Below are 27,280 nucleotides of genomic sequence, written 5' to 3' on the forward strand. Positions count from 1 at the left end.
GTCCCGTGGGTCAGGGCCGCGGCGGCCGCGGCAGCCGGGCGCGCCCGCACTGCGCCTGCGCGCCCGGAGCCGTCGCCCGGGCACCGCGCGCCGAGCCCTGCCCTAGCGGGGTCTCGCGGGACTGGCCCTGGGCGCGCGCTCCTCGGCGGGCCACGCTCCGGGCCGTGAGGCGGGGGCTCCGGGGGTCCCGGGGGCCCGTGTCCCGCTTTCCTGACCCACGGGACCGGTGCGGCCCTGAGGTCCCCGCGCATCGCGGAGAGGGTCCTCGAGGTGCTTCCGACGCTGCATGGCGGGCACTGCGCGCGTTACCTCGCGTAATTGCCCAGCCGACCCCGGCCCTGCCAGGCAGCCGTGGCCTGGTTCACAGAGGACCCGACAGCCTTGTCCAGGATTCAGAGTGAGGTCTGGCCAAGGCCACCTCCAAGGTCCTGCGAGGACTGTGGTGTGTCCTCCCCACCGCCCCGAGACCTCACGTTAGTGACGAGCCCTGGGGCAGCGCAAGGGACCGCACCGTAAACATCTGTTGAATAGTTGATGTGCCCGCCGCACCTTTCCTATTTCATCCACATCTGTCTGGGACTCCGTTCCCACGAGCCCGCGTCTGCTCCCGCCCCTTCTGTAAGGACTTCTGGATGCTGCTCAAAATTCCCAGAGACAGGCAACCAGGGGGAGACGGGGCACTGGAGCGATCCCATTCCCACTCCCAAGTCCTGGACTTCCCTTCTCTGGTGTAGAGCCAGGAAGGGTGTCACCCCGCGAGGCAGGGCAGTGGGACTCAGGTGAGCTGGCAGAGGGAGCAGTGACGGACCGGCGGCGGCCGGGTCTTTGTGGGAATTCAGTGCCACTGACTGATGAAGGCCGTCTGCGGAGGCCCCCAAAGCCAGGGACATAAGGGCCCCCGCAGGACCCCCTGCCTGCCTCCAGGAACGTCTCTCCATCCCACAGTGCCTGTACCCTGCTTTGTAGGGTTGTGTGTGGTTGTCTATCCCAAGGTGCTCTTTCAGGGCAGGGCATGACATTGTACTCCAGGGCCTTAATATAGCTGGGGCATGACTCTTACTTTTTTTTTTTTTTTTAAAGATATTATTTGTAGGGGCACCTGGGTGGCTTAGTCGGTGAAGTGTCTGCCTTCTGCTCAGGTCATGATCCCAGAGTCCTGGGATCGAGCCCCACTTCGGGCTCCCCGCTCAGCGGGAGGCCTGCTTCTCCCTCTCCCACTGCCTGCTTGTATTCCCTCTCTCACTGTGTCTCTATCAAATAAATAAAATCTTAAAAATAAATAAATAAAAATAAAAAAATAAAGATTTTATTTGTAAGTAATCTTTACACCCAAGGTGGGGTTTGAACTCATAACCTCAAGATTGCATGCTCTACCAACTGAGCCAGCCAGGTGCCCCAGGGGCACGACTTTTAAAGTCAACCAAATATACAGAACTACAAAGGCTTGCCCCTGAGGACAAAAATGCAGTCCTGTGGGCTCCAGCTTCTCTAGCCTCCTCACCAGCACCACCAGCTCCGTTCTCCTGGTCACACTTGGTAGGGATGTAGGGCCTGAGCTACTGCCGGGCCTCAAGAGCCACTCCACACGGCAGGACCCTGGCAGGCCACATGGGGTTGACTCGGTGCCACCCAGCTCAGGCCGGAACCACGCCATCAGGAAACACAGGTGATTGGCCCTGGGGCTGGGAGCCACCATGGGTGGAAGCTCACTGGCTAGTCCCCTCATGTCCCCACACCCCTAACTCCTCAATCCTCACAGGATGGGCTCTGGCTGCCATTTATACATGGGAGGTGACTGAGAGGCTGATTTATGTCGTGCTGCTGCTCTCCTCCTCCTCCTCCCCACTGGGAACACATCCGGCCATTTCTCCCATCTTGGAAGAGGGGACAGGCAGGCATGAGGCTGCGCCCACCCAGGGCCGCCAGAGAGGTCTGTGGGAAGTGAATTAGGGCCCAACTCACCTGGAGGCCAGTGACACTGCATGGGTGTGAGGGCTGCCTCCTACAAACAGATGGCCCTGGGCCCTAAGGTCAGCCCTCTGGACATGTGATGGTGCAGGGCTGCCCACCTTCTAATCTCTGGGACCTGTGGAGAGGGGAATGTTCCAGACTACCCAGGCTCCTTTGCTGCCCCATCACCCCAGACTCTTATTCAGAGCCGTGGAGAGAGTATGTGAACAGGGTCCTGATCACCTGCAGAGTAACAGGTAGCAGGTTTGTTTGCATGTCTGGGGGAGGCCATCAAGGAAGAGGACGTGCAATGTTAAAACACCCAAGATAGCCAAGCCCCCAGCATCTGTCTCTGGGTCCAGCCAGAGAGCCCATGTTGGTCTCACCTGCCCTAAGTCTGGCTGGCCCCCACCCAGGAACAGCACTGCAGCCTTGCTTGGGAGTGATACTGCAAGGAAACAGGCCCATGGGTTTCAGCATCCCTGCTGGTCCACGCAGCATCACCATGACCAGCTTCCGAGCTGCCTCTTGGGAGCAGACGCCGAAACCTGGTTCTCTGGTCCAGCCTGGCCTTCCCTGGGCCTCCAGTGCATTGCTTCCCACTGCAGCTGGCCACTGCCCTCCTGCTGGCACCTCCCAGATGTCCCTCTTCAGCTTGCACCCTCCATGGGCAGATCTGGGGGCCCCCCTGGCTTCTCCTGGAGTTCAGCAGGCCCCAAACTGACATTGTAAGGAGGCTCAGGGCACAAGGGGATGTGGTTGGTGTCCAAACGGACTGACTAGCCCTACTCCCATGGGGGTCCAGGCAGGGAGATAGGCCCATGCCAGGGTCCTCCTAGGATGGACTTCTCCCTTCTCTGTCTGGCCAAGGGCTGCTGACCTGTTTGTTCCGGAGCCTGAGCCCAGCTCTCATGGGGGCCACAAGACAGGGGTCAGCCTGGTACAGGAAAGGACTGGCAGAGAAGCAGGGCAAGGGCCCCATCCAGGCAGGCAGGAGCGTAGGGCAAAATTCCAACTAGGAAACTGAGGCAGAAGCTGGGCCAAGCAGAGGGAGCTGGTTCTTCCACCAGGCCCACCCGGCCCACTGGGCAGAGGGCAGTAAGTTCCTTCATGCCCCATTTGATAGGTGTCAGAACGGGCAGCGATGGCAGCCAGGAAGGCATGCCAAACTGACCCTCCCCAGTGGGACCCCTGTGGTGGCTTCTCTAGGTGGTAGCATCGCAATGCTTCCCAGCTGGCATCTGTGGGCCCCTGGCCCTTGAGGCCCAGCTCTGTCCTCGGCCCACCCTGCACCCATGTGAATCAGGTCCCTGCTCCTCCCACAGGGCAGTCTGTGCTCATGCTTACAGTGGCAGCCCTGGATGTCTGTCCCCGTGGGACACTCAGGCCTCGTTCACCTCCGCAGCCTTCTTGCCTAGCTCACTCCCCTTCCTCAGGCTCCATCAGGCTCTCCTGCTTCCCCACCTGTGGAACTTTGGCTTGAGCCAAAACGGCAGCTTGAAAGCCCACAGGTCCCGTCTGCTGGAACCCAGTACCTTCTTCGTGGGTCGGAGTAAAGCCTCCTTGCAAAGCTTATCTGGACCCCGGTGCTTCCTCCAACACCATGATGTGCCTTTTCCACACTTCAGACCCACCTGCTCACTTCCCTCAGACCCAGAGCGCGGGGGCCGCACGCCCCCTCGTCCTACCAACAGCGAGTGCTCAGCGAGACCCGCCTTGGCTTGAAGGGGTGGCTGGAAGCCAGCCTTGGTCCTGGCCAGGCCTGTGGCCTGACCTCTTCTGGGAACGTTTTTTCCCCAGAGAGAGGGTGCCAAGGCTCTGTCAGAGAGGGGTGATTCCGGCTGCTCACTGCCCACCCTCATGCCCACCTCTGCACACACAAGGGGGGACACAGGCCCTCCAGGCCCAGATATATACACATCTGCTGGTTCTGTGTCTCTGGAGACCCCTAATATACCCCCCTAGGGGGCTCCTTCCTCACCTGCCCCTGACCGTGTGAGTGGAGGGGACATCTGCCCCCGCTAAGCTTGGAGGTGTGGAGGGTACAGAGGCTGGGGCCCCTCACACAGCAGGGCACGCGAAGCCCAGCCTCCGGTGCCAGCTTCGGGTCACGCCTCGTGACTGAGGCCCAAAGCACCACACTCTTCCCCAGAAGCTCCCTCTACCTGGGCTCACTGAGACTCAGTCCCCCGCAGCCAGAATGCCTTGCAAAAAAGGACTCCAGGACCTGTGGGCTGTGGGTAGCGTCTAAGACGACACTCAACAAGGACCCTCTAGGGCCGCTGGGGCCCTCCCTCCACACGAGGTGATGAAGTTCGAAACAAGGCACTGGGTTGGAAACCAATGTATTTCATCTAAAAGGCTGGGGAGAGAAATACAGGCTCTGTAAGGTGGGTGGGGAATGGCAGATATGGACCTCAGAAGTTGAGCCTATCCAAGGAGCCCTTTTCTCAAATGCCGAACAGGGATAAGGGGGAGTTGGCAGCCGTGGTCCTGCCTGCCGGACTCAGGACACTTGGGACCCTCGGGTCCTTCTCACACTGAGGAGGCATCCCCCCAAGTGAAGACTGGAGAAGAGGCAGGGGTGGGATGGGGTTCCCTCCTTGGCTGGGCCTTCCCGGGAGTGGGGATGCAGGGGAGGGACACTTGACCTTTGTACTCAGGAGGGGCCAAGCCCCAAGCCAGCTGACCATGGGGAGTTAAGACCCCCGGGCCTCCTGAACTCCAGAAGAAGAGCTCCTGACCTGGTCTGGGGGCAGAGGAAAGGGGTCGCTGAGGTCGGAGAATCCATCTGTGTTCTGGGCCAGGAAGCACTCAGTGACTGCACAAATTCCTGCTAGGAAGCGATGTGGTCCCTCCCTGGTTACAACCCCTGCTGACCTGAGTTGGCCAGAGTGGCGGGCAGCAGGCTGCCGTGGGGACACCCTGTGTGGCCTGGGGCTAAGGACAGCCAGCACAGGAGTGTCCCAAGCGCAGCTGTGAGGAGGAGGTGGGGAGCAGCCTGGCGAGCATGTTGGACATCTCACTTCTCCTTGCCTGCTGGGGGCAGGCTTTGGGGGACCAGCTTGGAGTGGCCAGAAGAGGTCAGTGAGGGCCCTGCAGAGGACTCCCGTTTCACCTTGTCCAGGATGGTCTTCTTGATGGAGGCTGGTGAGACCTTCTCCCGGTCAGCCATGGACTGCAGCTCCCTGGGGAGGCAGTGAGGAGGGCTGGCTCCCGGGCTCTGCCTCCCTCCTGGGCCCAGCTGTCCCCCAGGGAAGAAGGAGTGCCTGCTGGCCTGGGTGCTACTCTGCTGTCCCTCCTGCCGCAGCTCCCTCTGCCAGCCACCCCTCCCCCACACGGCCCTCTGCCTGCCTCTCACCTCATTCAGATCAGCTCAGGGTCACCAAATCTACCGGCCACCCCAGCCCCTGAACCCTTCATGGGACGACGGCTCCAAGCCAAGCCACCAAACCCTGCCGTCCATCCGGCCTCTTCGAGTCCTTCCTGCCGTCCCGGAGCTGGGGTGAGCGCATGCGCAGAGCGGAGCCTCCTGCCGGCTGACCGGTGAATCTCCCCAGGAGGAGGAGGGCAGGGAGGAAGGGGTGACCCGGCCCACAGGGGTTCCCTCTGCTTCCCACTGGCCTGCCTCCCCGGCCTGGGTGGTCACCCTGGTGTGCGGGCTGCAGGGGGTGACACTCTGTGGGGAGCACAGCGTGGGCCCACAGGGCAGCCCGTCCCCAAGGGACAACGGCTGGTGAGGGGAAACTATAAGCTGTGACCCTGGGGGCGCCCCTGCCAGGCCTCGGTAAACGTCTGCTCAGGGAATGGCTGAGCAGAATGTGCGAGGCAGCACTGGGGGCCCACCGTGTGCGGATGCAGGAGGCCTCCACAGCGTTGATGAGGAGGGAGCGGAAGCCCCCACTCTCCAGGACATGCAAGGCGTGGATGGTGGCCCCGCCTGGAGAGCAGACGTTGTCCTTGAGCTGGCCTGGGTGCTTCTCCGAGTCCAGTAGCATCTTGGAGGCCCCCTATAGCCAGAGTGAACAGCTGACTGCCGTAGGGCGCCTCTCCGGCCTGCAGGCCACTGCCCCCAGCCCCGGCCCCCGTGCACCTGCTGATTCTCCACCCATCCACCCCCACTGCAACAGCATCAGGCCCGGCAAGGAGTGGCTCCCACCAAAGGACCAGGAAAAACACTGACCAGCAGAGCCTGGGCCCCGAGGCGGACTGCCAGGCGCCTGGGAAGCCCCATCTTCACGCCCCCGTCAGCCAGGGCCTCCAGGGCTGTGAATGCCTGCAGGAAGAAGGCACTAAGCCACGGCCCTAGGCCCCTCCTCCTCCTCCAGGCAACAGTGGGTCCAGCAGCTCTGCCCACTGCAGCCAGAGCAGGGAGCGGGGTGAGGACGTGCCCCAAGGGCCTGAGAACCGTCCACCACCACCAGTGGCCACCCATCCCCGGTCCTCACGTAGGCTGGGCCGCTGCCACTGAGCCCCGTGACGGCATCAATCAGGTCCTCCTCCACCTCCGTGCAGAAGCCCACGCTACCCATGAGCTGCTCCAGGAGCCTGCCGTCCTCCACCTGGGCGTGGGGGCCCATGGCATACACGGTGGCCCCCTCTCGCACCACGACCGGCGTGTTGGTCATGCAGCGGATGACTTTGGGGGCTGGCTGGAACGCCGTCAGCTTCTGGAGGAGAAACCAGCTGTGTGTCTGTACCGCCCCTTGCCCAGCAGAGCGTGCTAGGCATGACTGAACACGCTTGGGCAACTACGCATTTCCTGGCTTCTCGCTGTGGGCTGGGCCACTATGCCTGTTTCACGGCCAGAGCTCCTGACCACCGTGCAGCACACCGGCCTGGACCCACAGAGCTCACCTTCTCGATGGAGCTGATGGTGACCCCAGCAGCGCAGGACACCACGATGTGACGATCCTCAATGTCAGCGCCAATCTCGTCCAGGATAAAGGGGATGATGTGTGGCTTCACGGCCAGGAAGAGCACATCACTGTGCCGCACGGTCTCTTTGTTGTGGGGTGTCAGGTTCACTCCCAACTTCTGCAGGGAGCACCAACGTGGGCTCAGCCTGCCGACGTTGCTGGCTGGCCCCCCTAGTATCCTCCCCAAGCTAAGAGCCCCACATGTAGAAGAGGACAGAAGGTGCTGAGAATGTGGACAGTCAGGGTAGGGGGCTCAGGGCATGGAGCTCTGACAGGCCCCAGCCACCCTTCCCACCCTGAAGTGGAAGAAGCTCTCTGCTCTGGAATACATCCCTTTTGCAAACAGAAAAAGGGGTATGTATCCATGCCACGGCCCTGATCCACCCCACCGTGGGCGACCGTCCTCCAGGGGTGAGTGGTGTTATGAGTGGCAGGTTCCCGGCTGGACATCTGGAGCCCTGATTCAGCTGTGGTAACCAAAGCTATTTCAGTCCCCAGATGTGTTCAACCTGGCCCTGACACTGTGATCCCATCTGCCTGGCTCCCACAGCCCCTGTGGAGGCTCCATTTGGGGAACCCCATTCCAGTCCGGCACACCCCCCCCCCACCAGCTGCACGTGTGCCTGTCACCCAGGTTCCGAGAGCCGAGCAAGGGGAGCCACCAGCAGGCCAGGAGGCAGGGTCTGTGGGATGCTACAGCATCTCATGGAGGGGGGGGTCACATGGTGTCTCCCACTGGCCCTTTACACCTGCGGCCCTCAGGGTCAAGGCGATCCCACTCTCTCCCCAGACACACCAACTAGCCCCTTCGGGGACTGCCTCCCTGTCCCCCTCCACCCTGCACCTACGCGGAGGGCAGAAACGGTGGCCAGTTCCATGTCTGGGGAGCTGGCCATGATCTTGTGGGCAGCCAGGATGCCTGTGGGTAACAGAGATCCTTCCTCAAGGCCTGTTCTGGCCTCCCCCCATCACATTCCCAGGAAGGAAAGTGGAAATCCCACCACCCAGATAAGACAGCAATCCCTACCCCACCCCCAAACATCCCAAGGCTGCCATTTCCCACAGGACTGAAACAGGGCAAGTTTTCCAGACCCGAACCTCACCCCCAGCCGGTAGAAGGGTAATGGCCCACCCCTGCCCACTCCATGGCCTCCTGGCTGCAGGGCCTACCTGCGGCTGTGAAGCCCTTGGCCAAGGCGAAGGCCAGCTGGCCAGCTCCGATAAAGCCCACGCTCATGTTGTCTGGGGCCCCGCCCACAGCCCTCGCAGCTGGCACGGGCGCTGGGGGGCGCTTGGGGGCGCTGGGGGAGCAACTGCGGGGCGAGATGGGGCAGGATCCAGAGCAAGAAGTTGGGCGGGCAGCGCCAGGCCTGGCCGCTGGCCCCGAGCCCATCTCCCCGCTCCCACCGCCATCCCAGCCGGTCCAACTTTCCCCGACGCCGCCCGCCAGCTCCGACGTGGCAATCGCTCCAGTCTCCCTGCCCACAGTTTGCCCCCGACGGTCCCGGACAGAGGACACGGGGAGGGGCGTGCCGGCCTCCGGAAGGGGTCGGACAGCCGCGGGGGGCGACGGCTCGGAGCCCGGAGGCCCCCCCAGGCCCGAGACGGTGTGCAAATGCGCCTCTCCCCGTGCACCGCCCCCACCCACACCTGACTCCAGCTCCGCGCCCACTCACCCACTCACCGCGCTCAGGTCGCCCCGGAGCCGCGGAGCCGTGGAGCCGCGCCCGCCACGCGGCACCCGAGCCTCGTCGGCCCCGCCCTCGTCGCTCCAACCAATGGGCGGCGCGGCCGCCAGGCGCCGGCCAATCGAGGGGCGCGGGAGGCTCCGGGGCGGTTGCATCATCCTCTCGCCCCGCGCTCACGCCCCCGCCGCCCCGGCCCAGTCTCCCCGCGCCCCCGCCCCCCGCCCCGGTCCGCGCCCCCGCGACCGCGCGTGGGGACTGAGCGCGCCGGGGCTGCGGCTGGCGCGGGCTTCCGAGGAGCGGCCGGGGCGGAGGCTCCCCGCGCGGGGCCTGGTAGTGGGCCACGGCACACGGGCACGCCAGGCTGGTGTCCTCAATCGCGTGGCCGGGCTAGCTGTTACTTGATCAAACTGGAGAAGCCCAAACTGTATAATATTTTTGCTTGCTTGCTTTTCTTTTCCTTTTTTTTTGTGGGAGGCTTGAAAACAATTTGCAAAATGGAAACATATTAAAATATAACACTATTTTGATACTGCGTTTTGTCGCTTTAAAATTTGTTTATTGTACCAAGAAGCTTGGACACTGGAGAGGATAGCCTAAGCCTTTTCAGAATCTCAAAATGGGGGGGGCCCTGGCAGGTCTAGGTCAATCCCTCTGAGATCCAGACCCTCTTTTTCCCAACTGGGGTTTTCTCTGCAAGTCTTCCCCCCCCCCCCCCCCCCCCCGGGAGGCCATAGCCTGTACCATGTAAACCTCCCCACAGGTGCTTGGGGTGGGTAGTGATCAACCAGTCAACAGAAGATGAGATCCCCTAGTGCCCCCCAGCTCCTGTGGAGCACCCCCACATCTCCTGACATCTTGTCTGCAGTGTCCATGGAAATTTTTGCCCCTGCATTTGGAGAACAAGTCATTTTTCCCCTGAGGATGTGTTCAGGGCTCAAGTGAGTTGAGTTTGCATTTGGGGTTTAGGATAGTCCAGGGTCCCAGTCAGCAGAAGGATTAAGGGCAAAGTAAGAAGTAATAGCCATTGGGAACCCAACCACCACCGCCATCCCCGCTCCGCCCAGGGGAAGGGGTGACCTGCTTTATTTTTTCAGTTCTGTATCTTAAATGGTAACAAGCTGTTCTCAAACATGATCCGGCATTACCCTGATGTTTGTGCCCCAGAAGCAGGGCTGTGAGCTCTTGTGGACACAATGGTGGCCACCAACGCCAACAGACCACTGGGTAGTGATGGTGCATGCAAGCTGGATCTCCTGGCGTCCACCGCATGGGTGCATCTGAACATTCAGTCCTTACCGTCTGAGGGAGGGGCCGTAGCAAGAGGCCCCTCTCCAGTTGGCACCCCCAGGATCCATGCCCACCAAACCTCGCGACTCCTGCCCACCAACATCTGCCCCATGACCCCACCCCACTTGTCCAAAGTGGACTGTCTGGGGAGTGGTCCAGACTCAAACCCATAGGCATAAATCCAACAGCCCCCCTGAGTATTGCCTGATTGGACATAATCAAAAGACAGAACCCTTCCTTTAAAAAAGTACTGTTTTTCAGTGATAAGGACAAATAACTCCCTCCTCCAAAAAGAAAAGGTCCTCCCACCCAGGGAGTGACTGTTGGCAGGAACATCCCAAGGCAAGCCTCCTGGAGGACTTCTGCCATGTTTATCTTGAGCCCTGGATCCCCCCTCCTTTGTCTTCCCCACAGGACCTTTAAAATTTAGGGTAGGTGGAGCACTGGGTGCACAAGGCCACTGGACAATGAGGAGACTGGGGAGCTGGTGACCATTTCAGAAGTTTGGCTAGAAAAGGAGGAAGACTGGTCCGCCTCCAGGCCTCCCTGTGAGCTAGGAAGGATGCGGCCCATATGCTCATTTGTCACCTGGAGATGGACCCCCTGGCCCCCGCTCTCCCCCAGCCAGTGAGGGCTGTCAGGACACCTCAGGACACACTGGCTCCTGGTCCCTTTGGGGATCGGCTGTTGAGCCAATAACACCTGCCCCCCTCCAGATAAAGGACCCCTGTCAGTGCGCCCTCCCTACCAGGCAGGCGAGTCGCCCCCCTCGTGCTCTGCATGGCGCCAGCACAAGGGAGCCCGTGGAACCCATGGCTATGCCCCACCCCTGGCAAGCCCCTGCAGGAGTGTGGGGTGCTGGTGAGCACCACTGGAAGGGGGGAGACAAGCTCGGCAGCACCCTCACTTCCCCACCCCCATTGCCCACAGAGGGAGAGGACAATGCCTGTTCCTTCCTCGGGAGGCTGCCCCTCAGCCCAAGGTGCACCTCCTCCCTCAGTCAGGCCCAGTCTTGGCCCATCTCCCCGCTCACACTGGGTCACACTGGGGGGATGGCCCAGGAGGTGCAGCTGGCCATCGTCCCCTGGGCAGAGACTGCTCACCAGAGCCAGGATGCGTGTCAACATTGGCCTTTATTTCCTGCTCAAGGCCCCAGGACGGGCCACGGGGCTGCTGGACTCAGGGGCGGCCCAGTCCGGGCTCCTGAGCAGGAGGAGCTGGAGTGCGGCAGGGCTCAGCTCCAGTGGGCCCTGGTGGTCAGTGGCCAGGTGAAAGGATACTTGAGCGGAGGTCGTGGGCCTGTGAGCACTAGGGAGGTGCCCGGCGCCCAGGCTCTGTGACCCAGCGGCTGCCCCCGGCTGGGCCCTCCCCCTGGGTGGGGGCTGCCCCAGACTCGCCTGTCTAGGGCCCACAGCAGGCCCTGCAGAAGCTGCCACCCTGGGGCTGATGGTGGGTGCCTGGTGGGCACTCCCTCCCCGGGCAGGAACCCGGCTTCCCGTTGGCATTCTGCGCTCACTGCGGTGCTGCCAGCGCCCTGTGGGCCCCTGCAGGCCCCCGGCACTGTCTCCAGCCTGCCGAAGCTGCCGTGTGTGACCACACCATGATTCCTGTTCTTCCTACAGCCACTCCGAGGTGGGCAGGGAGGGGTCCCCACGCCGGGCTCCTTCTCTTTGAGCTGGTACAGAGCCCCCCAGCAGCGCCCTGCTGAGACCGCTGTCCTTCCCACACTCCCGGGAACCGTCCCCTTTTCAACTGTACTTAGGTCATGGCCTGAGTGTGGTCTCCAGACACTGGGCACGTGGGGCTGCCTCCAAACCCTAGCCTCGATGTCCACATCTATAAAGTGGGTCACAACAGCATCTGCTTCAAAGGCTTCTCGTGTTGCAGTAGGGAGCACTGAGCCAGGGAGGGCCAGGAAATGGAGAGAAAGCGTGAGCGAGATACAGACAGAGATAAGAGATATACACAGAGAGATAGACCAAGAGACAGAGAGGGGCTGGGAGCTGCCTGGGGGAGGAGGATGCTTGCCTGTGTCCTGCTCAGGGCCTTCTGCCCCTCTGTCTCCCCTTCCCTCCTCCCCCAGGCTGGCCAGAAATCCAGGAGTGGCTCTGGTGGTTGCCTGCCTCGGGCTTGCTCCCTGGGCGTCTGGGTTCACCCGGGTGGCCCTCACGGTGCCTAGGGCACCTGGAGAGCCCTGGCAGGCAGGCAGCTACAGGGTGGGCACGAAGCGGATCCTCTGGGAGTAGGCGAGGTCGGCGATGTACAGGAGCAGGTTGACGTAGGTGAAGGTGGCCACCACCAGCTGGCTGTCCCAGGAGCAGCTGCCTCGGGGACAGTCGGGGGGCCGCCCAGGCTCACCATACTTGGGGTCGAAACAGAAGACGGGCCAGATCACAGCTGCGCTGAGGTAGAGGAGCACGGCCAGGAAGGTGTACACCACCACCAGACGGTCGAAGGGGCAGCCCAGGCCCCCCGTGTGGCCCGTCACGCTCAGGGCCACCACAGCCACCGTGGCCAGGAAGCACAGGCTGTAGACGGCCACGCACCACTGGGTGGCCACGTAGCGCCCGTAGCGGCTGTCATGGACGAGCGCCCCGAAGATGATGCAGGCCACGAACGCCTGGACGATCTTGAGGAGCCCCGAGACCGTGGCCATGTAGCTGGCCACCTGGCCCGGCCGGGCCCGGGTCAGGGCTACCTCCGCAGCGTAGGCCAGGAAGAGGAGCCCGGCAAAGACGCTGGCGGCCAGGCGGAAGTCCCTGGCTGCGCAGCCCGCAGGCTCGGGGGGGCACTCCAGCCGGGTGAAGTACAGGGGGTAGATGACGGCGGCCGTAGCGGACAGCAGCGTGGCCAGCATGGCGAAGGCCGCGGTGAAGTTGCCCCAGGACAGGTGCAGGCAGCTGTGCAGCCGGGTGAACTCACAGGCCAGCACGAGGCCGGAGAGGGCGAAGCAGAAGCCCCACGCAGCCATGCAGAAGGCGCCCTGGACGCCCGCGAAGCCGCCCCGGTGGGCCACCAAGCTGAAGGTGGTGCAGCCAAAGGCCAGCTGCAGCACTCGGGCCGTGCCCACGGGGGACGTCACAGCGCCTAGGTGCAGGTACCCACCCCCGGGGGGCTCCATGGTGCTGCCCATCTGGCCGGCCTGGTCCTCGCCTCACTGGCTGCCCGCTGGCCCTGGCGGCCCGGCTCTCCGCTGTGCCCGCGGAGACAGGTGCCGGCAGCCTGCAGTAGCGGTGATGAGGACGCCGCCTGACATTGCAGCAGAGGGCCGCCTCTCCGCGGCCTGTGCGGGGCGGGCGAGCACCCCACCCCCACCCCCACCCCGCACTATAAATAGGTGGTCACGATTGGAGCCCCGGAATAGCAGCCGGGTGTGTCTGTCCCCAACCCCCAGGGTCATCTGACCCCTGCGTCCCGCCGCCAAGCCCCTGCCAGGACCATTAACCCGTTGGCTGCTGGCACCGGCCCACCTCCGAAGCACCTGCCTCTGTCGGTCAGTTGGCTCCACGGCCTGCGGGGGGAGGGGGAGGGGGAGGGAGAGCAGCAGACAGGGAAGGTGGGCTCAGAAGCCTCCAGGATCACCCCTGGGAGGAGGGAGGACGATCTTCGGGAGGCCGGGGGAGCAGTGGGGGCTGGGATGGTTTCAGGACCCTGCTGTCCAAGTCCCTGGGGCTCTTGCTCAGCTTGATCTCCTGGAGGTGTTGGGACTGACCCCGGGGGGCATAGAGTTTTAGTTATCATTTGGGGCTTTGTTATGGAACTCTTCACTTATCTTTCCTCAACTTATAATAATGCTTAGAAAAAACTCGGGTCTCCCCTCTTTAAGCTGAAGTATTAACAGTATATGAAATGATTTTGAAAATGAAGAACAATTTTCTGACTGTAAAGGTTGTCCGTATGAAGGCCCTGTCAATACAGGAAAAGACAAAAAAAAATCCCCTGTAATTCTGTTCCCCAGCTCAGCCACTGAGACCATCCTGCATACAATATACATCCTTATGCATATTTTTCTTGACTTTTCATTTAGAAAAATCTCAGAGTTACAGAAGAGTTGCAAGATAATACAACGAACACTCAGATATCTTTCACCTAGATTCAAAAATTATTATTATTATTATTATTAAAAATTTTATTTATTTATTTGTCAGAGAGAGAGTGAGAGTGCGCACAAGCAGGCTCCCTGCAGGGAGCCTGACGCAGGACTCGACCCCAGGGCCCCGATCATGACCCGAGCCGAAGGCAGATGCTTCACCGACTGAGCCACCCAGGAGTCAAGAATTATTAATTCAAAAATTAACTATAGATTCAAGAATTATTAATATTTTGCCCTATTTGTGTTCTCTCTCCCCCACACCATTAATAATTAATAATGCTAATTAATTTTGGGGACACCTGGGTGGCTCAGTCGGTGAAGCATCTGCCTTCGGCTCAGGTCATGATCCCAGGGTCCTGGGATCGAGCCCCACATCGGGCTCCCTACTCAGTGGGAAGCCTGCTTCTCCCTCTCCCGCTCCCCCTGCTTGTGTTCCCTCTCTCGCTGTGTCTCGCTCTGTCAAATAAATAAATAAAATCTTAAAAAAAATCCTAATTAATTCTGCAGATACGGTGATTTGCCACTAGATACCTCTATGGACACCTCCTAAGAACAAAGCCATTCTCCCACAGTTGGGAAATTTTTTTAAAAAGATTTTATTTATTTATTTATTTGACACAGAGAGAGTGAGAGAGAGAGAGCACACAAGCAGGGGGAGCAGCAGAGGAAGAGAGAGAAGCAGGCTCCCCGCTGAGCAAGGTGCCCAACTAGGTGGGGGGGCGGCTCTATCCCAGGACTTTGAGATCATGACCGGAGCCAAAGGCAGACCAACTGAGCCACCCAGGTGCCCCCACAATTGGGAAATTAAAGAATGATCACTTGATACATGGTCCTTACTCAATTTTCTCAATCTATACCCAAAATATACTTTATACCTTTTATTAATTTAATTAATTAATTTTATTTTATTTTTTTAAAGTAGGCTCCATGCCCAGCATGGATCCCAGTGCGGGGCCTGAACTCAGGACCCTGAGATCAAGACCTGAGTTGAGATCAAGTGTGGGACGCTCAACCAACTGAACCACCCAGATGCCCTGCACTCTATACCTTTTAAAACGTTTGCACCAGAATCTCATTGGGAGTATGCATTGCAGTGGTCTGTCATGTCTGTCAGTTTCCTTTATTCCGGAATAGTCTGTAGCCCCCCATACACACTGTCCTTTTGAAGAGTCCAGGCCAGTGTCTTCATAGGCTTTCAATGTGTATTGTCTGTCTGCCTGTTTCCCTGCGGTTAGATTCTGCTAAATGCTCTTGGCAGGAAAACCAGGGTGTCTGTCGGGAGAATCGTGAAAGGGAGGGTCCAGAGCATGGGAGCTGGGCCGTCTTCTTGGAGTGGTGTCCCCACTTCATGTGTCCACGTCTCCATTTCCTGCCATCCTCTCGGGGTCTCAGCAGCCGTGGGGGCCTCTCGTGGACAGTGTTCTCGGCGAACACACACACAACCCCCTCTAACAGTGGAACTGTGGTGGTCATCTGACCTGACGTGCCTGTGTATGATTTTTTCAGAACAGTTAATATAATCGTAAAATAAGGGATTCTCATTGGTTCTCACGTCTTTAATCTTCTGAGATAGTGTCCGGACGCTACAGGGTGGGTAGGAAGGCCTCGCAAGGCAGCCCCTTCCATGTAGTGTCCTCTTCCTGCTCACTGGGGAGCCTGGCCAGCTCACTCACACTCAGGAGGAAGGCTCTGTCCCTGGGCAGCACCGTGTGCGCCCTTGGGAAGGACTGTCTGCTTCATCCCTCCACGTGTCCGCAGCTCATGACCCTGGGCAAGGGAGCAAGGGCGACATGGGCCTCTGGCGTGGGGGGTGCAGGGTGGATGGTTTCAGCTGCCACTGCCTTGTGACCACAGGGAGCTGGAAGGAAATCCTCTCGATCGGAGCAGACAGTTTCATTTATCTCAAGCAGACATGTACCACGCTTCAGCCAAAGTTCATAACTTAGCAAATCCTAACAGTGAACCCAGCGGTGTTTCTCAACCCCAGTAACAGTTGCTGGGGGCACCACCCTCCCCGCCCTCCCCCGAGGGGTCCAGCCTGGAGCACCTGAAACCTTGGGAATCTCGGGAAGACCGGGCTCAGCATTGTCAGCGCTGGGGGGTGTCCCTGGGTGCCCGGGGATGGCCAGCCCAAATATGCAGGCAGAAGGCAGCCTCCCAGGACCCTGGAGCAGGGGTGGTGAATGAGGGGGGTCCTCCCTTCCTGAAGAGACATGGTGGGGGCCTCCAACTGCCAGCACGGAGATGCCTGGAAATCAGGTAAACATGGAGCGGGGAAATGCTGGGGAGGGACTGGCATGACGGCAACAAAAGTATCCCAGGGAGCCTGGCCTGCAAGCTGACCTGACAGTGACCACGGAGCCCAAGTAGGGCAGCGTCCTGGGATCAGCGCCCATGGCTGTCCCACAGCCCCCACTGGACGCCTGTTGGCCCCGCAGAGCAAGGGTCAGTGTGCGGGTGCTGAGTGGGAGACCTTCATGAGGGAGCTGGGTCTCAGACGCCAGGTGTGCACACCCGTCTTTATCATCCTGCTCTCCGTGGGGAAACTGAGACCCGTGGCCACCCCCGGGGGAGGGGGTCCCTATGGCATGGGGGCCCTGCCCAGACTCAGGTCCTTGGTGTCTGCCCTTGGCTTTGCTTCTCCTCATCCCTAAGGGGCTGCTGTGCCTAAGTCTGGGCGAAGCCCCTGCTGGCCACTGGACCACCAGCTTTTCCCCAGCCCCCCAGGGGGGCGGAGCCAAGCCCTGAGTTCTCTGTGATGAAGCAGGGCAGAGGCAGAGGGGTCTGCTCCACCGTGGCCCTAGTGCCTGAGTCCTGTCTGTTTCCGCCTTCTCAGTTCTTACCCAGTCCCTGTCTGTAAGGGACCTTCAGAGTTGGAGAGCAGATCACAGCAAAGTCTACGTCCTGTGCTTTGCCAGTCGGGCTTGCCTGCCCACAGCGCCCATGAGGTCCTCCCCACGGTCTGCTTGGCCACCCTACCCTGGGATCTTCTTCGTGGCTGGGACAGTGGTGAGGACCCCTGGGGGCCTGACACGGGACATGCTCCAGATTCCAGACCCTGGCTCCCCACGTGCATGGCGCGAGGCTGGTGATGACGTCTGTTCTCAAGCCTTCACTAACTTGTCACCATAGAAAAACACTAAGGTTCTAGCTGCTCACAGTGTGGAAATAGCAACAAAATTTCAAGTGAATTTAGCCTTCTGGGGGAGTCAGGGAAAGCCCCCATAAAGCAGGAACAACTTGGCTGTGAGCTCGATGACATTAAGCAGGTGTCCACGGGGCAGAAAGGATGGTGTGGCTGCTCCGTGTGCTCAGGGGACACAGAGGCTTGGTAGCCAGACTTCGGGGACTGAGTGTTGATGGCGAAGGACCGCGGGCTGGGCCCAAAGGTCACAGCCGCTCTGACAGCAGGGGGAGCAGAGGGCAGCCGCGTGAGCATCTTGCCCAGGCAGCTGCATCTTCTGGCTTTTTTTTTTTTAGCAGCATTTTTTTTTTTGAGGGGGGCAGTGCATGCATGCTTGCGGGGGCGGGGGGTGGAGGTGGGGGTGGGAGGGGCAGAGGCAGACGGAGAGAGAGAATCCTAAGCAGGCTCCATGCCCAGCGTGGAGCCTGACGGGGCTCGAACTCAGGACCCTGAGATGACCTGAGCCGAAACCAAGAGTCGGACACTTCACCAACTGAGCCACCCAGGCGCCCCCCACTTTTTAAAAAATATTTTTATTTATTTATTTTTTAAAGATTTTATTTATTTATTTGACAGAGGGAGACACAGCGAGAGAGGGAACACAAGCAGGGGGAGTGGGAGAGGGAGAAGCAGGCTTCCCGCGGAGCAGGGAACCCGATGCGGGGCTCGATCCCGGGACCCTGAGACCATGACCTGAGCCGAAGGCACATTTTTTTTTTTTTTAAAGATTATTTATTTACTTATTTGAAAGAGAGCACAAGTGGTGGGGGGAGGGACAGAGGGAGAGGGAGAAGCAGACTCCCCGCTGAGCAGGGAGCCTGATGCGGGGCTCGATCCCAGGGCCCTGGGACCACGAGCTGAGCCGAAGGCAGACGCTTAACGACTGAGCCACCCAGGCGCCCCAGCCCCCCACTTTTTAAAGCATGTGCTGAGCATTTTTGCTCCTGCAGGAATCACGTGATAAGGGAAGTGGAAAGAGCAACGTTTCCGGAAAAGCTGGACTCAGAGTGCCCACGTCACATGGGAAGCCATGCCGAATACTGCAGGTTTCACGGCAGCCACGACCTAGCGTGCCCGGGGCTCGCTTTGTCACCGGCCCGGCAGTAAAGTGTGGCAAGGACTGACCACTCGCCTCTCTCTTATTTTGTCGGGAACACGTGGAGAAAGGTTTATTCCTTTGGTGGAAGGAGTCCCATCAGGCCTACGCCACAGGTAGGGTGCTCAGTGGGCCTGGCGCATCTGAGACACGCGAAGCTGCCCGCTGACCCCTTTCGGGCCGCCTCAGGTGGAGCGAGACGTCTGCCTGCACGCACTGATGTCGCGCCCATCGCCCTTCTCTGCACAGAGCTGGTTAAAGGGCAGCACCGCCCGAGTCCCCCACCCAGCTCGACTGTGGCAGGCCCCTCCCTGTGAAGTCTCCCCTTTGGGGCACTCCTCGCCCCCTTTCCCACTGGGGGCGCACCATCCATGGCTGTCCAGGGGCCCAGGAAGGGGCTGCCCCCTAAGCCAGCAGTCAGTCACTCCTGGATACACCTTCTTTCATCTCCAGCCTTTGGCCACCCCATCCCTGACCTCACTGTTGCCCTTGGCCATTGGGACTGCATGGGTTCCCACAGGGGACCATGGAGCAGTGGCCCGTGGAGGAGACCACAGGTGGGCCACTCAGGGCCACCTGGGGAAGCCAACATGGGTGCCCAGTGGGTTGAAGGTGGGGCGGGAGGAGGCCCCGGAACCCCTCAGCAGACGACCCCAGCACCCTCGGGTTCTGCTCAGGTCCCTCTCAGGCCCACGGTGGCCCCGATGTCTGGGCAGAGCTGGTCAGACGCCCCAGGCACGGCCCCTGACCTTGCTGGGAGTGAGGGTGTGGGGTCTCTGAGATTCTCCCCATTCTGGGGACAGGTCTGCCAACTCCTGCCATCGGTGGCGGGAGGCTGGGTGTGGAGCCCAGGCTGACCTGACAAGGATCCTCCCTCTGTCACATGGCCTCTCCAGGGGCTTTAATAAAACCTGCTCGAGGGCGCCTGGGTGGCTCAGTCGGTTGGGCGGCTGCCTTCGGCTCAGGTCGTGATCCTGGAGTCCCGGGATCGAGTCCCGCGTCGGGCTCCCTGCTCGGCAGGGAGTCTGCTTCTCCCTCTGAACCTGCCTCCTCTCATGCTCTCTATCTCATTCTCTCTCTCAAATAAATAAATAAAATCTTTAAAAAAAAAAAGTAAATAAAATCTGGGGCGCCTGGGTGGCTCAGTCGTTAAGCGTCTGCCTTTGGCTCGGGTCGTGATCCTGGAGTCCCGGGATCGAGTCCCACATCGGGCTCCCTGCTCAGCAGGGAGTCTGCTTCTCTCTCTGACCCTCCCTCCTCTCATGTGCTCTCTCTATCTCATTCTCTCTCTCAAATAAATAAATAAATAAATAAATAAATCTTTAATAAAAAAAAAAAAGAATAAAACCTGCTCGAGGGCCGCTCGGGGCCACGCGCTGGGGTGCCCGAAGCAGGGGGTGCTCAGGAAGCCCAAAGGGTGGAGCAGTCCCACCTCTGGGGCTTTGACCCAGGCGCCTGGTGATGTCGTGCAGCCCAGCCCTGGGGGGCACGGCGGGGAGCATCATGCCCACCCGCAGCTCGCCAAGGGCTGCAGACACAGGGGCGGCAGCAGAGTGTGGGCACACGTGTGCTGGGATGCCGGCCCCCGGGACCCCGCAGCAACAGGAACGCTTGTGCTCTGGGAAGCAGAGTGGGGGCTGGGCCGGGGTAGGTTTTCTCCCCGAATCTGTATCTTCGCGTGTGCCTGGGGGGCACTCGTGAGAACAGATGCGATGCAAACTTTTAAGAACATGCTCTCTGGCTAGGAGTGTTTCCTGGGGTGACAAAAGGCCGCACTGAGGTTTCCGGGGCAACACAGTGCTGACAGTGCAGGGGTCGAGGCGCGGTTAGCGGCTCAGCACGCGCCGTGTCCCCGGATGGGGCAGAGTCAGATGTGACCACTGTGTTAGGGCCTGTGCCGTGCCCACGCCCCGTGCTTGCTGAGCGTGTGAACGGAAGGGTCTGGAACGGGACACAGGTGGGTGTCGGGCCCTGAACAGAACCTGTGTGTCCAGTGGCTGCCCCCCAGGATCCCTGCTGCCCTGGGGGTGGGCTCGGGGGCTGTGCGGTGGGCACGCGACCCATTCAAATAAACACGCCTGCAGGGTGAGGCTCTTCTGGTGTCTTTTTTTTCATTATTTAAAAAAAATATGTTACAAAACAATATCATTAATCATATATTTCTTATTTTCCTTTTTAAAAAAATTAAAGTAATAAAAAAAGTCACTTTATAAAATAATACAAAAGGCCAGGAGAGGCTGAGGCTGGGGCTGGACCGGGGGCCCCTTGCGCTGGTGGGCCGGTGGGCCGGAACCCCGCACGGGGGGCTCCTCGGCGTGGGCAGGAGGGGGGCTAGGGCTCCCGGCAGGACCCAGGACTCCCGGCTCTGGCTGGGCCTCCCGAAGGCAGTTGCAGAGGGGCAGTGAAGGCAGCCGTGGGGACAGCCGGGGCCCTGCGTGTCCTAGGAGGGGCAGGGGAGCCCGGGGAGGTGGCTGGCCCCCAGTGCCAGCCCCCGGGGCCGGGAGCCCTAGCTCCCACTGCTGAGCATGCCCAGCAGTTTACTGGGCTCCAGGCCCTGCTGCTGCGCCGCGGTCTGCACGTCAAACCCCATGTGCATGAGGAACTGGGCCACGTTCATCTCCTGCCCCGTGAACTGGTCCCGGATGGTGGGGCAGGAGGGGTTGCAGTGAGGCCAAGGGCAGCTGTCCACCAGGTGGACGGGGCAGCCCTTCAGGGGGGCTTTGCTGGCCTTGTGGCTGTCGTGCAGGCTTCTGTCCCAGCAGTGCAGCGCCCGGGGCAGTGAGGTCCCCTTCACCTGGACGTCTGTCCAGTGGCTACAGACAGAAACCCAGGCGGGGGTCAGTCGGTGTGGCCAAAGCAGGCTACCACGGGAGGTGGGTTGGGTCTGAATTCTGGCCACACAGCTGGTTGTGGACGTGGCACTGACAGCCCTAGGAAGCCCTTCCACGGAGCAGGGAAGGCAGGTGGCCAGTGGATGGGGCGGGGCTGGGTGTTCAGAGCGAGAGCCGGGGACACCATGTCTCCAGGGCCTGCGGACACTGACCTTCGGATGATGATCTCGTGAGAGAGGCAGGCGGGGGCGAAACTGGCCCTGTTGGGGAGGAGACAGCGGCTTATAGCGACCACCTGGGCCTCTTCCCTGCCCCAGCCTGGTGCCCTCTCCCCTGGGGACCTGTCCTCTCCCCGGCTCCCGCCTCCCTCGTGCAGCCGTGCCTGGCGAGCTGCTCCTCGGGACCAGGCGTCTCCCCACCTGCCCACATGCTCCCGACTAACCGACGTCTCCCCCTGCCTCCAAACCCTGCTCCGAGCGCATCCCTTCCCGCTGGGCCGCGGTGGGAGGCTGACCCGGACGTGTGCTTTTTTTTTGTGCAATAGGCTTTATTTCTAGAGCTGTTTTAGGTTCACATCAAAATGGCGTGGGCGGTACAGAGATTTCCCGTGCACGCCCGCCCGACTCGCACAGCCTTCCCCGCAATCAGCGTCCCACCAGATGGTGTGTCTGTCCCACTGAGGAGCCCGCACGGACCCAGGATCATCACCCAGAGCCCAGGGCGTACGTGAGGGCTCGCGCTCACTGCTGTGTGTTCTACGGGATCGTACAAATGTATAATGACACTCGTCCACCCTCGTGTCTCACACAGAGCAGTCTCACTGTCCTAAAATTCCTCTGCGCTCTGTTCACCCTCCCCCCTTTCCAGTTCTATCCTTGGTACCAACTGATCTTCTTACTGCCTCACAGTTCTGCCGTTTCCCCCGAATGTCACGGGGTTGGAATCATAGGCCATGTAGCCTTTTCCAGATTGGCTCCTTTCTCCCGGTAATACGCATCTACGTTTCCTCCACGTCTTTCCGTGGTCTGAAAGCTCCCTTCTTTCTAGTGCTAACACCCCTTGTCTGGACGGCTGGATGGCTGCTTCTTGTTCTGCCGTCTGTGAGACCCCTATCTTTAAGCCCGAGGATTTTTTTTTAATTTTCTTTTTTTTGATTATGTTAATCACCGTACATCACATCATTAGTTTTTGATGCAGTGTTCCATGATTCATTGTTTGCGTATAACCACCAGGGCTCCACGCAGAACGTGCCCTCTTTAATACCCATCACTAGGCTAACCCATCCCCCAACCCCCTCCCCTCTAGAACCCTCCGTTTGTTTCTCAGAGTCCACAGTCTCTCATGGTTCGTCTCCCCCTCCGATTCCCCCCCTTCATTCTTCCCCTCCTGCTACCTTCTTCTTTTTTCTTTTTTCTTTAACATACAACGTATTATTTGTTTCAGAGGCACAGGTCTGTACCTCTGAATTCACAGCGCTCACCAGAGCACACACCCTCCCCAGTGTCCATCACCCAGCCACCCCATCCCGCCCATAAGCCCGAGGGTTTGCCGCACGTCTGGAGGGCTGAGTCGGCGGCCCTCGGTTCACTCACGGCACATCCTTGAGCGAGTCCCGCAGCTCGCGGCCTAGGTTCTGGATGTACAACCACTGACCCTCCTGCACAGTCTGCCCCGTGAGGTGCACGTTGTCCACAGTCAGCTGGGCCTCGTCGAACAACCACTGCACCACAAACACTGGGCCTGGGGGGCAGAGCTCAGCTGGGCCTTGCCTCGGCACTCGGCCCCCCAGCCCAGGCTAAGGGCCTTTGTAGGCTCACAGACCAGCTGGGCTCCCCCCAGAGTGCTGGCCACCAGCCCCCCGCAGCACCCCTGTTTGAGGAAGACCCTTGGCACCCACCCCCACCCCTCCCCCAGCCTGGCCCCCAGGGACTCCGCTTTGACCAAAGCTTGGTGACGCTGCCCCTTCGACGGCGGAGAGGAGGAGGGACAGCCAAGGCCCCACCAAGGGCAGCACTGGGACTCGGCTGCCAAGCACATTCCTCACTGTGAATGTGGACGGGGTGACCAACTGTCCTCGTTTGCCTGGGACCAAGTGGACTTCCAATGCTGAGACCAGGAAGGTCCCAGGCAGACCCGGATGGCTCAGGTACCCCGCTCCCATGTGGGCGGGCAGGGGTCTCCAGACCGACCTCTAGACTCCAGGCTGGAGGAAGCCGAGACTGACGCTCCCTGCCCCCCGCCCCCCGCCCTGGCCCGTGGGCCCCTCACAGCGCAGTGTCGGGTAGACTTTGTAGCCAAAGAAGCAGTTCCACTCCTCTCCATCCTTGAACTGGTGCCGACAGCGCTCCGGGACCACCCCGTTCCAGTACCTGGGTACATGCCGTGGGTCAGGCGGCCCCCGCCCTCCCCCCAGGCACCCTGCACAGGAGCTGGTGGGCCCAGCCAGCATCCCAGCGTCTGGCACCTGATGCCGCGGCGTATGGCCTCCGTGGGCGCACAGGTGACCGTGTTGATGCAGTCCGTGTGGCGGTACTGCTTGTTGTCCAGGAACCAGCCCGAGTCCGCCAGGCCCCGCACCTGGATGGCCGGGTAGCCCAGCTCCTCCAGCTGCTCGGCCACGCGGTCCACGTTCAGCAGCACCCCTGTGCCCCCCGCGCTGCGGAGAAGGCAGCACGTGAGGCCGGGTGCGGCCCCAGAACCCGCCTGCCCCCAGCCCAGCCCCCGGGACAGGCAGGGATCCTGATGCACTCTGAACTGCCATCGGGCTCCACGTCATGTGTGGGACCCACAGGCCTTCTGGGGGCTCAGAGACACTGACCCCAAGGCAATGAGCTAAGTGGCAGGCCATCCTGCTTCCTCCCCCTCCTCTTTCCCTTCTCTCTCACTCTCTGATTCAGTTTCCTTATCTGCAAACGAAGGTGACATATGTGGTCTCAGGCCCCGTCATCTAGTCTGTAGATGTCCTCTGGGCCCCCTGCACTCCCAGAGGATGTGACCCTGGACCTCTCCCACCCTCCACCGGCTGCTTTGGCCTAGGGATGATCCCACTCACAGGGACCCCGGCCCTTGGAGAAGGCGCCCTTGTCCACAGCTAACCCCTCACCGACTACCTAGGTCACTGTAGCCCCTTCCCTGGCATCCAGCCACCCTCCCGCTGCCGCTGCCTGCCCAGGCTTGGTGAGGCGGGAGCCCTCCAGAGTCCCAGGCTCTGCCCCTCCTTGCCCTCCCATTCCCACTCCCGCCTGCGCGCTCACGCCCCGCCCTGCCTGGCTCACCTGCTCCCAGCCAGCAGCAGCACCTTGGCCCCGCTCAGCCCTTTGCCCAGGAGCTCTCGGACCACCTCCTGGATGATGAGCGCGCCCATGAAGGCATACTCATCTGCATGGGGGAGGAGGGTGGCTTCAAGCGGGGGCCTGGACAGAGAGCAAGGCCCCCTGCCTCCAGGTTGGAAGGAGCAGCTCTAGCTGGGGGCCTGGACGCTCTTCCAGGGGATGGGGCCGGGGCTGGGGTGAACTGGAGGGAGGTGGACAGGTGCCGAGGCTATGCTGGGGGCCCCTCCCCAGGGAACATCCAGGAGTGCGGACCCCTGCAGGGACCAAGCCAGCCGTGGACAACCGGCAGTGGGTGCTTGGGGCAGGCATCCTGGGACACACTGTCAGGGGAGCAGATGGAGTTACGAGACCGGCCGCCCTGCCTTGTCTTTCGGAGGCAGGGAATAGAAAAGAAGACAAGGGACTCACTCTTCTCAGACTTGGATGAAGCCCCACTCCAGACATCGCTGGAGCAGTAGGGGATGAAGCTGTGACACAAGAACAGGGTGAGCTTGCCACCATACTCCTCCGCTGCCCAAGGCCCTCAGGAAGGACCCCCTCCCCAGGAAGGATCCTGAGGACAGGACCCCCTAGGAAGGACCCCTCTGAGAACAAGATCCTCCCAAGGACAGGACCGCCCAGGAAGGACTCCCCGCCGCCATCAGGGCCCTCCCCAAGGAGGACCGCCCCCCACGGGACTCCTCAGGAAAGAACTCCCTCACAGATGGGACCCCCCCAGGAAGCACCCCTCTGCTCCCTCTTACACCATGTTGGCATTCCACCAGTGGGGGTTTTCCTCCGGCTGGGAGGACAGGATCCCTGTACCTGCAGTGGGGGAGGACAGAGGCGGTGGTCTTTCTGGTGGGAAGGGGGCTGCAGGAAGGCGTAGGATGTGGGCGATCCTACTTGGCCACAAGGCAGGTGGGCCAGGCCAGTCACTTGGATGTGACCCTGGACCTCTCCCACCCTCCACCGGCTGCTTTGGCCTAGGGATGAGTGGTGGACAGAGCAGCCATGGTAAGCTCCCCCCCCCCCCCAGGAGATTACCTGTGGGATGAGAATGAGAGATGACAGGTGGGAGCCCCTGACCTTAGGAGGGCTAGAGAACTGGGGGGTGGGCGGGGTGGGGGCCTCCCCAGGGCTCTAGAAAGCGAGGGGACAGGAGTTCTTCCAGAACTTGGAACTGGGAGCCCCACCCTGCCCCGCCCAACCCGCAGGCGGCAGCCCCGGGCAGTCCGAGGCTTGCGACTTGCTGACCTGTGCGGGTGCGCGGCCAGTCTCTGGAGCTCATGAGGCGCCGCATGGTGTCATAGCGGGAGTCGCAGTTCTCCCGGTTGAAGCAGTACCAGCCACCTGCGAGCACAGCCACGACGTCAGAGCCGAGCACCCAGGGGCCTCCGCCCGCCTCGCCGCCTGGGCTCCCGGGACGCACCTTCCAGAAAAAGGAGCCACCGCCGACTGCCCTTGGATTCCTTCAGGTAGTAGCTGCAAAGGGGGAGGGAGGGACGGGCGGACAGGGTGGTCGGCTGGGGCTGCAGGACCCAGCTCTGGGGAGGAAAGGGTCATTCCACCTGTCGCCGGGCGCACGCGCCGGCCGCACGGGGGCGCCAGCGGCCAGGTCCCGCAGAGCGCGCGCGGCCCCGCCAGCGGGGGCCCGTCCCGGGAGGTGGCGCTCGCGGGGCGGAAGGGCCGCGAGGGGCTGTGTGGTCCGTGGAAAATCCCCACGGCCCGCCCCGCGCGGGACCCGCTGTAACCTTGGCGCCGGCGGCCGGGCGGGGGGCGCGGTCTTCGCCAGGCTCGGGATCTCCTGGGACGCGCGGTGGTGCTTGGAGACTGAAAAGAGCCCTCCCTAGACGAGTGTGCGTGGGGTGGGGGACCTGGGACCCGCCAGGAGGCCGTGGGAGGGCACGGGTGTCACCGGGCCCCGACCTAACGTCTGGTCCTCCGGCTGTCGACTAGCTGAGGGTGTGGGGGGCCCCTGACCCCTCCCCAACCCTCAGGCTTACATCCTTCCTTCATATACTTGGCGGCCGGAGAGGGGTGAATGCCGCACCCCAGGTCCTTCGGTCCCACCTGCGCCCCTTCCCTGTCCCTCTGGCTGGCTGGGATCCCAGGCAGTCCCGGCAGCAGCAGGGAGCAGACAGGGTCGGAGTGGAGCTGGGGTGGGGGTGGGGGTACAGCAGGACTCTCCCCGCCCCGCTGCGTCGCCTCCTCCTGCTGGAGCCAGGGCCACTCGAGGACTGCCATCTCCCCGCCCAGAGACCGAAGGACGCGAGCAGAGGGGCTGGGCACCAGTGGCCGAGGGGTCAGTGCCCGGCCTGGCTGGACGCCAGCCCTCCGAGCGCTGCCGCACCGCACCCCACCCCCGCTGCGGGTCCCCGAGCCGGGCCCTCCCCAGGGCCGGCTCCTCTCCCCCGGGGCGGCCAGCGCAGAGACGCCGTGCGTCCGAGGGGGCACGGAGGCGGACGGCACTCGCGCCCTGGTGGCCAGGCGGCCGGAGCCGGTGCGGGCGGGTGCAGGGGCGCGCCGGGCGGGTGCGGGCGGTGCGGGCCTTACCCCGCGGGGCTACCGTCGTTGCAGGTCACGGACGTGTTGAGCAAGAGGTGCAGGCGCAGGTCCTCGTTGAGCTGCTGGGCCGAGCAGGGGTACAGGGACTGAGCCAGGCTTTTGACCTGCGCCATGAAGCTGTCCATGTTGCCCTCCACGGCGGTGAAGTCCAGCGGGAAGCTCTCCACCGGCTGCCCCGCCGCGGGGGCGGCCTCGGCACGAGGCGGGGGCGGCGGCGGGGGCGGCTGCTGGCCGCGGCGCCGCCAGGTCTTCCTGCCTTCGCCGCCCCCGGCCCAGTGCAGCAGGCCCAGCAGCAGCAGCACGCGCACCCCTCGGCCCATGGCCCCGCCGCTCGGGCCCGCGGCCACCTGCGG

The 27,280-nt window shown here is 61.5% G+C and overlaps 3 protein-coding genes across 4 annotated transcripts; all 3 read right to left on the minus strand.

The window, feature by feature from the left end:
* Window positions 1–4,284: 4,284 nt before the first annotated feature.
* Window positions 4,285–8,623, minus strand: PYCR1 (pyrroline-5-carboxylate reductase 1). Of its 2 annotated transcripts, none has more exons than XM_021680762.1 (8): window positions 8,554–8,623; window positions 8,040–8,182; window positions 7,718–7,788; window positions 6,808–6,987; window positions 6,399–6,620; window positions 6,134–6,226; window positions 5,797–5,960; window positions 4,285–5,138 (listed from the first exon to the last, which is right to left on the minus strand). In XM_021680762.1, the coding sequence occupies exons 2-8, from the start codon at window positions 8,104–8,106 to the stop codon at window positions 4,973–4,975; spliced, it is 963 nt and encodes a 320-aa protein (XP_021536437.1). In that variant the 5' UTR covers window positions 8,107–8,182; window positions 8,554–8,623; the 3' UTR covers window positions 4,285–4,972. The 2 variants fall into 2 exon arrangements, with proteins under 2 accessions (XP_021536437.1, XP_021536438.1); XM_021680763.1 differs by having other exon boundaries at window positions 8,546–8,573.
* Window positions 8,624–12,053: 3,430 nt separating this feature from the next.
* MYADML2 (myeloid associated differentiation marker like 2) lies at window positions 12,054–12,977 on the minus strand. The gene has a single exon (XM_021680760.1). It carries the CDS (start codon window positions 12,975–12,977, stop codon window positions 12,054–12,056), a length of 924 nt encoding a protein of 307 aa, XP_021536435.1.
* Window positions 12,978–20,405: 7,428 nt separating this feature from the next.
* On the minus strand, window positions 20,406–27,247 carry NOTUM (notum, palmitoleoyl-protein carboxylesterase). The gene is made up of 11 exons (XM_021680759.1): window positions 26,916–27,247; window positions 25,792–25,844; window positions 25,617–25,712; window positions 25,124–25,184; window positions 24,789–24,847; window positions 24,324–24,426; window positions 23,513–23,704; window positions 23,317–23,417; window positions 22,641–22,788; window positions 21,261–21,308; window positions 20,406–21,030 (listed from the first exon to the last, which is right to left on the minus strand). The coding sequence occupies exons 1-11, from the start codon at window positions 27,245–27,247 to the stop codon at window positions 20,724–20,726; spliced, it is 1,500 nt and encodes a 499-aa protein (XP_021536434.1). The 3' UTR covers window positions 20,406–20,723.
* Between the last annotated feature and the right edge of the window lie 33 nt (window positions 27,248–27,280).

The sequence above is a fragment of the Neomonachus schauinslandi genome, chromosome 15, assembly GCF_002201575.2.
Source record: "Neomonachus schauinslandi chromosome 15, ASM220157v2, whole genome shotgun sequence".
NCBI classification, from domain to species: domain Eukaryota; kingdom Metazoa; phylum Chordata; class Mammalia; order Carnivora; family Phocidae; genus Neomonachus; species Neomonachus schauinslandi.